We start from the raw sequence: 13710 nt of genomic DNA, 5'->3' as shown, positions 1-13710 counted from the left end.
AGCCCAAAGGCTTTTGCAAAATCCAACAGTGCAACTCCTCCTCCGTTCCTGTCCCCGAAACCACAACCTCCATGCACATCGTCATATCCCCCTGAAATTGACCCAATGTGCCCATTGAAATCTCCTCCGATGAATAGCTTCTCAGTGGACGGTATACCTCCCATCATCTTATCCAAATCCTCCCAAAAACGTCTTTTCTCCTCCTCGCCCAAGCCTTCTTGCGGCGCGTAAGCACTAATAATGTGCAAAGTAAACCCTCCAACGACCAGCTTAATCGTCATCAACCTATCACTGACCCTCTTAACCCCTACCACCTGTTCTCGTAAGTCATTATCTACTAAAATGCCTACCCCATTCCTATCCCTCGACCTACCTGAGAACCATAACTTATACTCATCCACATGTTTAGCCCTGGATCCTACCCATTTAGTCTCCTGGACACAAGCTATATTAATCCTCCTCTTCTTAAGAATCTTAACTAGTTCGATGGACTTCCCCGTTAGAGTCCCAATATTCCAAGACCCTACTCGCAGACTAGAGACTCCCTTAACCCACCTACCCCCTCTAACCCTCACCCCCGTCCGAGAGCATGACCCTAGTCCACCACCGTCTACCAAAGCCAGTAAAGCAAATATAAACTACTCGACCAGGCAGGAATCAATACTAAAACACAAGTTAGCAATAATCTAGATGAAAGTGTAACTACTACGACAAGAACGAAACAAGTAATGCAAGAATGCAAATTAGCTGCAAGGACAAAAGACACAGAATTAAAAAATAAAAATAAAAATAAAAAAACCGGAGGTACCAACTCCAGTTAGACAGAACCTGCTCACGCCGGAATCACTGTTCACGGCGGAATCACTGTTCACGACGGGAAGCTCGAATCTATCGGACCAGAGAGAAGGAGAGAAGGAAGGAGAGGAGGGAAGAGAAAAGAAGAGAAGGAAGATAGGAGAAGAAGAGGAGTCGGGGGAGGTGGGTATAGGGCTGTCACAAACCCTAAGAGAGAGAAAACTTACCTGGGGAGGCCACCGGGAGGTTGCTGGCCGGAGTTGGGGGGTGGGGGTGGGGGTAGGCGAGGGAGTTGGGGGATGGGAAGAAGACGTTAGGTTTGGTTGGTTTTTCGAGAGAGAGAGAGAGAGAGAGAGAGAGAGCCTGGATTTACACTCTTCAACCGAAGTAGTCATCGCGGAAAAATTCAACCAAATATTTTGTCTAGAAAATAATACTCCATATACAATAGACCAACACTACTTGAAAAATACTGCTTAGGTGATGATGAGAAGTATATCTTAGAATCCTAGACTCTGTGCAAACAATCCAAATTATGGGAATATAACGGGGGGAATTTTTCCGCGATGACTAAAATTTTATTTGAACCAGTGAAATAAATTTAGAGTGAGGGGATGGTGGTTATGAGTGATGGACGTGACGGGTTTGCTAATGGTGTTCAAGGTACACATTTGCCCAAAAATAGTAACTAAAATGGATAAAGTTGCACTAGTATGTTTTAAAGGCATCCTTAAAAGTGATTACTTGTGTAAAATGTCACTTGTACCAACTTTTTCTAGACTTGCGGCTTTTTCGATGGACCACACCACAACAAGACACAAATAACAGAAAGTTCAAGGTCAAAAGAAATAAATTCAATCTCAATTTCAATTGTTTTTATATGGACTATTAACATTTACTTTTATGGGTTTTGTTAGACATAGCGTCTGAAATGAATTATTATTAAAATAAAAATATTTAACTTGTTTAAGCTAAAATTCGTTAATAAAGTCAATCACTTAAACCGTTAAGATGAAGGTTACAAGCAACGTGATTAATCCAAATTAGTTAAGATTTTGATAATGTGAATGTCATAAAAACAATGTAATCAAAGTAGCAGAATAGATAATTGTATTGAAATAACTGAGAGGGGAAAAGATAAAAGAGATTCTTATCGAGTATTCTGATCCGAACAGTAAAATAACTACTAATAAACAATCATGAACAGTGATTTTGCTAAAGAATATGTGTAATAGCAAGTTTAATTAGATAAGTGCAATGATGGGTGGACAGGAGAATTTATAGAATAAGCTAAACAGAAATCCCGTGAATCTCACCCCTTACAACTGTTCTCAAATGTGGAAAGATATTTCGGTCTCTAGTCCAACTGGCATTGGTTGACTCAGGTTTGACTTCCATTCTGAGCTTGCCTCGTGTAATTTGGTCAACTATTATCTTTGCTTCAGTATATGTTTAGTTCCCCATTTTGTGGGCAAATTCCGGAGTTCACCAGATAGAAAGTGGAAGGTTTTTGCTCCAATATATTTTTACAGAACACATAATTAACTCATGAGTTTTGTTACTCGAAAGAAGCTTTAATTGTGTCTTAGATTTTTTGAGAGTTTTTCAATAATTGAGTGACTTTATTGTGAACAAAAGAAAAAGTAAATCAAGTGACTTTCTAAGTAATTCGGTATTGAGAGGCTGTATATGAAATTTACTCCTTAATGTGGTAATCATATGGCCGGACAAATATTGGAATAATTTAGGGTTGCGATTTGGTTCTTGGACAGGAGATATATAGTTCATAGGACAAACGTGCGTTTAATATTAAGTAATATGGCATTGATCAGTATGTTCATATTAAAATATAGGTAAAGATCTCTTGTTATTTTGCATTAATTGTTTAAACATGTGAGATAATGATACCATCATTAGTATTGGCAAGAATATGATCATGTGGCCATCATTAATTGTCTTATTCCTTTGTTTCTTGATGTCCGATTAGAGGGGAAGTACATCAATATTTTCACATACAATAAGCCAACCTTGTTATATGCTAATAATAATAGATCAAGTTGTGTCCGTAACATGTGTTTTTTTCAACATTTTCTTGAAAAAAATATGTTACAGTGTTGGGTTAGTCTTAAGTGGCTAGAAGTATTTTTTTTTTCAAAGAGAATATTTTACACAAATGGAAAAGAAATCACTTAGGAAGTGATGGAAAAATATCGTTTACATGATGATTCTCGACTTTATATATAATCATAATCTGTTTTTCTACAAGTAGCTGAATAAATATCAGTCAACATGTAAACATTATTATCAACCTTTAATAAGATTCAAAACAATAGCCGAAGCATTATCCAATATTTTATCTCCAAAAATTATTTTTAGCGTCAATTACGTTTATATCTAAACAAAATACAGCTAATGACTGAAAACAAATAATTTTCCAAGGCAATTTTTAGAAGATCCTTTGACAATGTAAAAACAATGGAAATAACGTCATAATGATACCAGAGTAAATAATCCAGTAGAAACAACAAACAAAGAGAAGTAGTAGTTCTTATTGATTGATCCGAACTGCTTCACAGACAGTAATAATGAGCACTGGATGACAATGATTTTACCAAATTTTTTGTATTGAATGTCCCTTACTGTGTTGGGAAGAGAGATACGTACTTATAGGCAAGTCTACTCCTAACTAATTCCTAGCCTTTCCTGCAGGTTTCACGGATAAGATAGTGGTTACTGAATGTTATAAGATGAAATTCCGAATATTTCGAAGTTATTAGCCGGCGTTGGATTGACGATCGTCGGGGCACCTTGGACCTTCCAGATAGATCATTCCGGAACATTGTTATCGGGCATAAACAAAGCAGACTCATGACCAAGTTCTCGAACAGTTAAAGAGTTCTTCCATCTTTAGCCAAGTTGGCACCGGCTGATTCAGGGTTGACTATGAGTTCCTTCCGTATCTGCTATGTATCTAGTGAAAGAACTTTATCCCGATATATTTTTTATCAATTCAGAAGTGTAGCATAAATTTTTCAATTTTGGTCAGATAATTTTATCACATTCAACAACTATACAAGCAAAAAATATTTAAAAATAATAATATACCCATTCAAAAGAAAAAAGAGAAAAAATGAATGTCGATTGGTACGAATAGTGGTAAATCGTGTAAGTGATCTTTCTCAACCAAATTTATAATGGTTGAAGTACACGAAAGTTTCACCAAGATGAAAAAAAGAAAAATTGTAGTGGCTGAAGTCTGAACCCACTAGAGAACCTTTTAAATTGTAGGCAAGTACCATCAGTAAGAAAATTTAAAAGCAATAAATGTAAAGACAGTTATATCAATTGAATGTCTTTTGAAAAGGAGAAAGCAAATATTTCCAACTTCTTTTATGGGTAATAATAAAATATATATTTTGTCCTTTATCATTACTGCCCTTTTCAACCACTACTGATCCACTGAGATTTTGTGGAGTGGCTTAAGTCAAATCCAAAGTCTTGAATTATTGCTCAATCGTGGCTCCCAATTTCTAACAATCCCTTTAACAACTTGGAACCTTTCTGTACACATAATTCATCATACCTTAAAAAGAGCATGAAAAAAAATTCAAACACCTTCTGCAACTTATATTTTATGGATTTAACTTAATTATATAATTTGATAGTATCAAGAATTTTTATACTATCTATGTATATTACTAACATATTATTCTAGACCAGCTAATGACATGTATTTTCTTATTTTTGAGGTTACTAATTCAACTTGTAATAAAGGTTATTCGTAATTATCTTTTAAGTGAAATTGCATAGAGTATGATCCAATGTTGTGATGCCGGGCTCATACGAATCAGTACTTTTTACACAAAGCATAATTTATGTGTAAAAATTCACCAAAATTTAGTAAAGAGCATATATGAAACCATAATTTTAGATTTCAATGCTAAAAACCTTAAAGATTAAACTCAGAGTTTAAATCCTAGATTTGTCTGTGACCTTATATCAAGAAGTTTCCTTTACACTAGCTATTAGTGCACAGGGGTAGAGTCATAATGTAACAAGTCGGTTCACGAGAACTTAATAGCTTTTACCTCAATTCTATATATGCATTAAGAAACTTACTGAATGTTCAACTGTGAACACAATCGTTATTATATACGTTAACTTGAAATCACCGTAGAAACTCGTAAACTTTCTACATTGAATCCCCCTATATCATTGCGAAGTTAAAACTCATATTATTAATGGAACTTTTTCTATAGAATATGGTAGGAAATGTTTACTTATCTCTTTCCATTATCTATTCATTTATATATAATTTTTTTATATATGTAGTGCTACTTCAAGTATCTCCATCATCATGATAAGCACAAGAAGGAAGTAAAATCCAGATTTGCTGCTGCATGTTTGTTCTTGTCCTCTCTGCTTCATCTTTCCCAAAATGAATAAACACCTTAATATGCTGTTCTCATTAATTTGTCTTCTTCTGTATAACTTCATCTCTCCATCTTATTCACTCCCTTTATGCACAGATTTGAGTAAGTTTTTTCAAGAATCTTTATGATGAGGGTAGTTCAATCTCTATCAAAGTGTCATTTTTATAGGAATTTTTGTTTTCTTTTGCTGATTATTCATTGTATATATGTAGGAGCACCTGCTATTCCAAAAAAGCCTTTGGCTTTTTGTCCATATAATGGAAAAGTGTGTTGTGACTCTTCCAAAGATGCGCAATTAAAGAAGATTTTTGAGGGTATGAATATATCTGACACTGCATGTAGTTCTGCTGTCAAGTCAATAATCTGCTCAGTAAGTTTCCTGATTTCATTTCAAGAATGTTTATGGAAATTGATGGAGCATTTTAAAAGTTCTCTTTTAATTTTTCTTGATGGAGTTAGCTTCATTTTCTTTTTTTGTCAAATTCTTGAAGAAAGAATATAAATTTTGGATACTTTCATCAGAATAGTTTCAACATCTGATGAACAGACTTTGCTCTTCCTAATGTCATTTTCAAACATGTTTGTGGAAATTGAAGTTGGAGCATTTCAAAAGTAATCTACTTTAATTTTTTTCTTAATGGGATTAGCTTAATTTGCTACTCTGGTCAAATTCTTGAAGTAAGAATATGACTCTTGACAACTCAAATAGGAAATAGTTTCAACATCTGATCAAAAGACTCTGCTCTTCTTCTAAGTTTTTGCAGGACTTGGTTAATTCCAAGGTAGTTCTATTTTAAAGCTGATCTTAAGTTTCCTACTTTCATTCTCATACATGTTAGTGGAAATTGAAGTTGCAGCATTTAAAAGGTCTCCTTTAATTTTTCTTATTGGGGCTAGCTTTATTTGTTCTTTTTCCCAAATTCTTGAAGAAAGAACATGGCTTTTTACAACTTACATCAGAATGGTTTCAACATCTATTGGACAAACTTTGTTGTTGTTCTTAAGTTTCTGCAAGACTTGGTTAATTCCAAGGTAATTCTATTTTAAAACTAATCCAAAAGATTTGCCTTTTTTTTTGTTTTTTCGTTTTCTGCAGACATGTGATCAGTTCTCAGCAGAGTTGTTTAAGGTGAAATCAGGGCCAAGACCAGTTCCTGTCCTTTGCAATTCAACTGCTACATCAGCTAGCTTTTGTTCATCTGTTTGGGATTCTTGCCAAAACATACCAATAGCAAATTCTCCTTTTGCACCATCCTTGCAATCCAAAGCAGGAGGGACCAAAAACTCAAACTCCTCCTTGCTAACAGACTTTTGGCAATCGAAAACCGATTTCTGTCAAGCATTTGGTGGAAACTCAGATAAAGATTCATTTTGTTTCAATGGAGAACAAGTTCCACTCAAGAAAAATGAAACTTTGCAGCCTCCCAATGGCATGTGTTTTGAGAAGATTGCGGATGGAGCTTACCTTAACATGGTCCCTCATCCCGATGGATCGAACCGAGCATTCTTCTCCAATCAGGCTGGAAAAATTTGGTTAGCAACTATACTTGATCAAGACTCAGGAGAAGCAATGGAACTTGATGAATCAAGCCCATTTGCTGATTTGACAGATCAGGTTTATTTAGATGCAAGATTTGGGATGATGGGAATGGCTTTCCATCCAAACTTTGCCAAGAATGGAAGGTTTTTTGCATCATTTAACTGTGACAAGTCTAAGTCCCCTAGTTGTGCTGGAAGATGTGCTTGTAATTCAGATGTTGGTTGTGACCCTTCTAAGATAAACCCAGAGGATAATAAGCAGCCATGCCAATACCATACTGTCGTTGCAGAGTTCAGTGCTAATGGGACTGCACCAAGTCCATCAATGGTTGGTTTTCACTCTATTGTGTTCTTAAACAGCAGCTGGATAAACAATTATTAGATTTTATTTACTTAAATTATATCATTAACAATACTCCTCACGTGTTGGCCATGGCAGTGAGACTTGATCTCTTGACCTCGACATGCTCTGATACCATGTTGAATTGTGCTACTATCTCATCTAAAATCTTAAACTATTTACTTAATTATGCCTTTGACAAGATGGACCTTAAAACTTTGAGGGGAGTGAAAACAATTATGTATCGGATTAGAACTTTCTCCAACTCCATATAAAGGTTTCATTGCAAGCACTGTATATTTGTTTGTCACGTTTAATTGATATTTCATACACCCTGCAGGCGGAGAAGGCGAAATCATCAGAAGTGAGGAGAATATTTACCATGGGACTTCCATTTACAGCTAATCATGGAGGACAGATTCTCTTTGGCCCTGAAGATGGATATCTCTACCTTATGATGGGAGATGGTGGAAGCAAGGGTGACTCTCTCAATTTTGCTCAAAATAAGAAGTCCTTGCTTGGAAAAATTATGAGGGTTGATATTGATAACATACCAAGTGAGCACTTTGCTTTTTTACAATAATTGACACAAACTACAAGGCAAATTGCCTTGCTTGCATTTGAGTTATATCATGAACAGTAGGTGATTTTTTCATCAGGTCAAGAAGAAATATTAGACCTTGGACACTGGGGTAACTATTCAGTTCCTCGAGATAATCCTTATTCACAAGACAAAGATTTGCAGCCTGAAATTTGGGCGCTAGGACTGAGAGACCCTTGGCGCTGTAGCTTCGATTCAGAAAGGCCTTCTTACTTCATCTGTGCGGATGTTGGCCAGGTTCAAAGACAATCTTACTCTTGTTGAGAGCTATCACGTCTCTGTTTGATAAGATCTTTTTCAACGGACCTCCGTAACATGCTGACTTGTATGTTGTTCCCGAGTTTCTGACAATCATTGAATCATGCAGGATCATTATGAAGAAGTTGACATCATCACGAAAGGGGGAAATTATGGATGGAACATGTATGAAGGTCCTTTCCGCTTTAAAAATGCTTCAGCTGATGATTTTGTGGATCCCATCTTCCCAGTGTTAGGATACAGCCATTCTGAAGTAAATAAAGAGGTCGGATCTGCAGCCATATCAGGTGGCTATGTTTATCGCTCCAAGACTGATCCCTGCATATATGGAAGGTAAATATGAACACCCTTTTGAATATAAGATTGAAGCAACTTCAAATTTTGCAAACCAAACTTAACAGAAGTATGGTTACATTGGCAGTTACCTTTATGGAGATTTGTATGCTAAGAACTTTTGGGCAGCTCAAGAAAAACCGTATAACAGTGGGAACTTTACAACAAGAGGCATACCGTTCAGTTGTGCTCATGATTCCCCTCTCAACTGCAGCTCAGTCCCCAATAGTCCATTGCCTGCTTTAGGTTACATATTCTCATTTGGACAGGATAACAGGAAGGATCCCTATGTTTTAACAAGCACCGGTGTATACAGAGTGGTTCGTCCAAGTCGCTGCAACTACACCTGCTCGAAGGAGACAGCGAGGACTGCTGAGGGCCCAAGTCCCTCTGCACCTTCAGATAGCCATATTGCTAAAGCAGATCATTGCACGGCCCTTGTTCTTTACTGTCTGCTGCTTTTGACTAGCTTCATCTTGTAGTTATGCAGTGTGATTATGAGATCACCATTATACTAATATACAAACTACAGTTTGTATTGGAGCAATTGTATCTTGTCGCCAAACAGAGAAAGCAACTCTTAAGATAAAGCCCATGACCAACTCTGAAAGCACACATATTGTCCTTGTTATTTTAAATACCGCGAGACCTCAACCACAGAAGCATAGCATATCATACAATGCATACAACCTTTTAATTAGATCATAACATTAATATTTGATGAAGAATTAGATCATCAGATTAATAAAAGAATAAAACAGCAAAGCTACCTCAAAGCAACAACAATTTCCTTGCCAAAGAATTTACTTAGCTTCAGTGGAGATTGTGGTTGAAAAAAAAAATTGAGCAGAACAGATATTTGATTACTACTGCTTTTGACTTAAATTGGAAGTTAAATTGATTGCATGAAATACAATTTAGTTCTCCTGAAACTGATACCACCAGGTCTATGGCATAGTTAGCAAACCGTATGAGCTAATTGAAAAATTTCATACATATCAAGAAATAGCAATTGAATATCATATAACCCCCTTCAACAGATTCAACCAGGTTAAACAATCATGCACTCCTTGAACCACTAATTCCACATATCAAAACAATAGCCTTTCATGGATCTTCTCCTAGTCTTCAGGTGCTTTTTGACATTTATTACAAGCTTAGAAAAGCACAATCTACTGGTATCTTTATCCAAATTCACAGACGGATGGGCAATCTTGGGTGTTATACTGTAGTTTACTTCATTGCAGTAGAACTCCAAGCCCACAGCAACAGATTCATGAAGAAAGTTAGATCAAATCACTAGCACTTCAGCAGCTATGAACATCGAATATAGGTTTAATAATGCTGCGCCTTGGAACTGGCTTTACATACTCGACACCAGAGAACTTCCCACCCCACCCCTACTCGCCCAAAATCCACCAAAATCAAAGGATACCACAACAACGTGCAAGTCCATTTAAAGTTCTGTACCCTTATCAAAGAAGTTCATATAAAGGCTTATAAGAAAAAGAAGAAAAAAAAAAGTCTAGTCAAATGTGTTCTGTTTTCCACTTTATACTAGCGGAGGAAACTGGAATTTGCATTTGTTTACCTAGCTTTCGTGCTTCTTTCCGATCCAAGCAGGCTTGTTTAAAGGTGATCATCAGTCCTCCTTTCACCTAACGGCATCGCATGGTACAAATCTAAGCGAAGCAAAGAGAGCAAAAGTGCACTGAAATGCTAAATTGCAGCATGCATCTAAAACTTTACTCAGCTTTAGTTCCTTGAAGAAATGGAAGTGAGTAAAAATACGCAATTACCAAGTATAATAAACTCACCTGTTTCAAAAGATTATCTGATGACTTAAAAGAGTAACAACTTGAACTGACTTGACAGCACAAAAAGGCTTAGCATCATGGGGAGCAAGACAACTGGTTTTCCATCACTAGTTTCAAAACTAGCAACATGAGAACCATCACGTAGTCCTGTTATCATTCTTGTCTGCAAGACACTTTTCTACTGCTTCATCACAAAGCTCAAGTGCCAAATCAAAGTTCCCTTGTTCATAGTTCATATCTGTAAAGATGGAGTAGAGCTCTTTATCTGCCAATAAACCATGTCTTCTCATTTCTTCAAACATTTCTTTGGCCTCAGAATACTTTTTCCTCTTTAAAAACCCCTTGATGAGTGCATGATAAGTATCTAATGTGGGAGTAAATCCCTTCTTGATCATTTCCTTGTGCAAAAACCAAGCCTCTTTCATATTTCTAGCTTTGCAATGTCCTCGTATCAATATGTTAAAGGTATTGGCATTTGGTACAACTCCTTGGCCCAGCATCCCCTTATAAATTTCTGACGTCGTACGCATATCATTTCGCACGCTATACTGCTTCATAAGAGAATTGTAGGTAGTAGCGTTTGGTATTATTCCCTTCTCCAACATCCACTTCAACAATTTATCACCCTCTTCTAGCATCCCTGACATACAAAAGCCACTCATCAGAACGTTGAATGTAACTATTGTGGGTTGGAGTCCTCTGAGCAACATTTGACGTAATAGTCCATGAGCCTTGTCCATCTCTCCAAATTTGCAATAAGCATCCATTAGAGTAGTATAAGTAAAAGCATCAGGATGGATCCCAGCAGCTTCCATATCTTCCATCAACTTTATCGCTTGCTTTACATCTCCAGCTTTACAAAGACCATTAACAAGTGAGTTGTACGTGTAGATATTCAGTTCAAGACCTTTTCCACACATCTCGTGGAGAAGTTCGTTTGCTGTATCAAGTTCCCCTAGTTTACAGAGCCCATCTACCAGTGTAGTGTACGTCACAATATTTGGCACCAACTGCATCTGAACCATTTTGTTGTGAAGAGAAAAGGCTGCCCTTATCTCCCCTGCCTTGCAATAACCATCAATAAGTGTTGTATAAATGAACTCGTCAGGTTCTAACCCCCAGTCAAGCATATCATTCAAAAGCTTATCTGCTTCTGCAATATTTCCAGTTTGACACAGACCAGAAATAAGGGCAGTATATGTTATCAAATCAGGACTAATGTTAAAACATTGCATCTCATTGAATAGTCTGTATGCAGCACTTATGTTCCCAGTTTTGCAGAAGCCATCTATAAGAGTTGTGTAAACAACATTATCTGGAGCAATTCCCTGGGAAGTCATCTCCCTCAGGATTTTCTCAGCATCAAGCACTTTGCCAGTCTTAGACAAAAGAAGAATTATACTGTTAAAAGTAAATGCATTTGGCTTCAATCCTTTTACTTGCATTTCTTGGATAATCTTCAACACTGGTTCAAGCTGTCCAGTGGCACAGTATCCATTAATCACAGTGCTGTAACTTACAACATCGGGCATACAGCCCCGCAGCTCCATTTGCAGGAGTAAGTTATGAGCTTCTTTAACTTTCCCTACCCGACAAAGAGAATGGATCATTATATTATGAGATTCATTATCCCAGCAAACACCCACTTCAGAAAACTCATTAAAGACTTTTAGCATCATTTTGTGCCCCTCAATCTCATGCGAGAGACGTGAAAGGAATAAGTTACATGAAGAGACAGATAGAACTAAGCCATAGTGCAACATTTTATCGAAAAGTTTTCTTCCATAATCTAGAGTTCCCAACTCAACAAGTACTTGGAAGAAAATATCGAAAACAAATGGATTAGAACCCCAATCCTTATAAGTATATATTAATTTTTCAACAAACTGGGAGAAACAAACTGTCACATCTACACTGGGTCTTGCCCAAAAATCACGAATAAGCCTATGTGCTGTCCTTGCATCTTTTTGAGCAGCAGCAATATGTACAATAATACAACGGACCTCAATTGACGGGTCCCTCCGTTGACACCACCAATCAAAGAAATCTAGAACCAGTTTGTAATCGTTCTTTACGGTAATGAGAACCCAAATAATGTGATCAGATCTGATTTTTGATTCAAAGGGCTTTAAAACATGCCGAATGTGCTCGGAATAGCGTTGCTTAATAGAAGTTGATATGTGCTGCACAAGTTCAGAGTCTCTAATGGAAGGTCTTTTAGGCGAATAATCTGGAAAGGGTCTCGCAGCACTTAAAGGAACACAAGAAAGCTTTTCGACTGCAGAATTAGTTGAATAGGAAAAGAATGACGTGTGCTTTATCACGGAAACAAAACCAGAACACCTCCTCATATCTGTTTGAGAGAGCCATTAAAGCTAGCAAATGCCATGGCTCTCCTCCATGTATAAGATCAATTTATAGAAACCTCATCTCTTTGTCACCTGTAAAACAAACAAGATGATCACATAAAACATTAAAATTTGTAACTTTTTATTTAAACAGTATTTTCTGCAAATCCAACATCTGGGAAAAAAAAAAAAAGGAATTGAATTAAGACAAAAAATAGAGTTAATGGTCAAAACACACCTGAACAACTACTTTTTCGCGAGTTTCACACCCCAGCTATAAAATTGCTGCCTTTTCCTACCAGAACTATTACCATCTAGGTATTAATTAAAACATACCTCGGGCCAACTACCCGTTGTTCCCTTTTCCTACCTGAACTATCACCATCTACTCAACTTGGTGTGTTTTAGTCCGGGTAGGAAAATGGAACAGCTAATATTTAGGATGTGAAACTCGCGAAAAAGTGATACTTCACATGTGTTTTTGACCATTATATCAAAAAAAAAAAACCTCTTTGATAATGGTGCTATTGCTTCATTTCATCAATCCAAATACTAACAAATATCCAGAACAGAAACAGCTAAATTAAAACATTAAAGTAACTGTAATTCTCTTAGTCTACAATATAAAATACTCTCAACTGTAATTTGACTAAACGAAGAGCAAGTAAAAATGAAAATTAATTTGAGAACATATAAATATGAAGCTTACTTTATGAGTTAGGAGCAGACAAACAAACTATAGAATTAAGTTAAATACACAAATTACCGATAAAAATTAATTAAAAAAAAAGGGATTAGGGTTGTGTACAAAATAGTGGAGTTTACATACCCGCCTTCGTGTGTGCCGGAGAAGAAAGCAAACTGCTGGTCGTTGAAAATGTCTGGCAATCAACTGTTGGGCCTCTTGAAAATCCATTTCTTTTAAGTTGATGGGCCGGATATATGTTCGAATAGAGAAACTTATGGGCTTAGATTAGGGTGATTTGCATAATTATACGGGAAAACAACACAAAATACCCCTAAATTATAAAATATTTACCCGTTCATGTTCCCTCCTAAACTAATTTCGCTTCCTACTGGCCGAAAATATCTACTTGAGTATCTCTTCGTCCACTATGATACAATCGTAGTATATTTATATATCATGATGGTATCATGGTGGGCTAAGGGAAGGACTGTACCATTTTAGTATATTTATGTACCATGGTGGTATTATGGAGGACCGAGAGTGTCTCATTGAAGGATT

At 36.6% G+C, this 13710-nt stretch overlaps 2 protein-coding genes across 12 annotated transcripts; one reads left to right on the top strand and one right to left on the bottom strand.

The window, feature by feature from the left end:
• Nucleotides 1-5064: 5064 nt before the first annotated feature.
• LOC132641475 (HIPL1 protein-like) lies at nucleotides 5065-8912 on the top strand. Of its 2 annotated transcripts, none has more exons than XM_060358491.1 (7): nucleotides 5065-5197; nucleotides 5441-5598; nucleotides 6325-7095; nucleotides 7448-7664; nucleotides 7767-7945; nucleotides 8076-8299; nucleotides 8388-8912. In XM_060358491.1, exons 2-7 carry the CDS (start codon nucleotides 5545-5547, stop codon nucleotides 8779-8781), a joined length of 1839 nt encoding a protein of 612 aa, XP_060214474.1. In that variant the 5' UTR covers nucleotides 5065-5197; nucleotides 5441-5544; the 3' UTR covers nucleotides 8782-8912. The 2 variants fall into 2 exon arrangements, with proteins under 2 accessions (XP_060214474.1, XP_060214473.1); XM_060358490.1 differs by having other exon boundaries at nucleotides 5107-5330.
• Nucleotides 8016-13439, bottom strand: LOC132641474 (pentatricopeptide repeat-containing protein At1g05670, mitochondrial). Of its 10 annotated transcripts, none has more exons than XM_060358485.1 (5): nucleotides 13294-13439; nucleotides 10117-12557; nucleotides 9891-10036; nucleotides 8392-8903; nucleotides 8016-8284 (listed from the first exon to the last, which is right to left on the bottom strand). In XM_060358485.1, the coding sequence occupies exon 2, from the start codon at nucleotides 12465-12467 to the stop codon at nucleotides 10254-10256; it is 2214 nt and encodes a 737-aa protein (XP_060214468.1). In that variant the 5' UTR covers nucleotides 12468-12557; nucleotides 13294-13439; the 3' UTR covers nucleotides 8016-8284; nucleotides 8392-8903; nucleotides 9891-10036; nucleotides 10117-10253. The 10 variants fall into 10 exon arrangements, with proteins under 10 accessions (XP_060214468.1, XP_060214469.1, XP_060214466.1 ...); XM_060358486.1 differs by having other exon boundaries at nucleotides 8392-9770; nucleotides 9891-9981; XM_060358483.1 differs by having other exon boundaries at nucleotides 9891-9981.
• Nucleotides 13440-13710: the final 271 nt, after the last annotated feature.

This window comes from Lycium barbarum, chromosome 5 (genome assembly GCF_019175385.1).
Source record: "Lycium barbarum isolate Lr01 chromosome 5, ASM1917538v2, whole genome shotgun sequence".
In the NCBI taxonomy this organism is placed as follows: Eukaryota; Viridiplantae; Streptophyta; class Magnoliopsida; order Solanales; family Solanaceae; genus Lycium; species Lycium barbarum.
Note: the sequence above shows the minus strand (reverse complement) of the source record. Positions and strands in the feature narration are given on the sequence as shown.

Bases quoted from the DNA above. Each gene is read 5' to 3' on its own strand.
- LOC132641475 (XM_060358490.1), top strand. From the start codon at position 5,234: ATGAATAAACACCTTAATATGCTGTTCTCATTAATTTGTCTTCTTCTG. The intron at 5,331-5,440 runs GTAAGTTTTTTC...GTATATATGTAG, and splicing joins CCCTTTATGCACAGATTTGA to GAGCACCTGCTATTCCAAAA. The intron at 7,096-7,447 runs GTTGGTTTTCAC...TACACCCTGCAG, and splicing joins CTGCACCAAGTCCATCAATG to GCGGAGAAGGCGAAATCATC.
- LOC132641474 (XM_060358480.1), bottom strand. From the start codon at position 12,467: ATGAGGAGGTGTTCTGGTTTTGTTTCCGTGATAAAGCACACGTCATTC.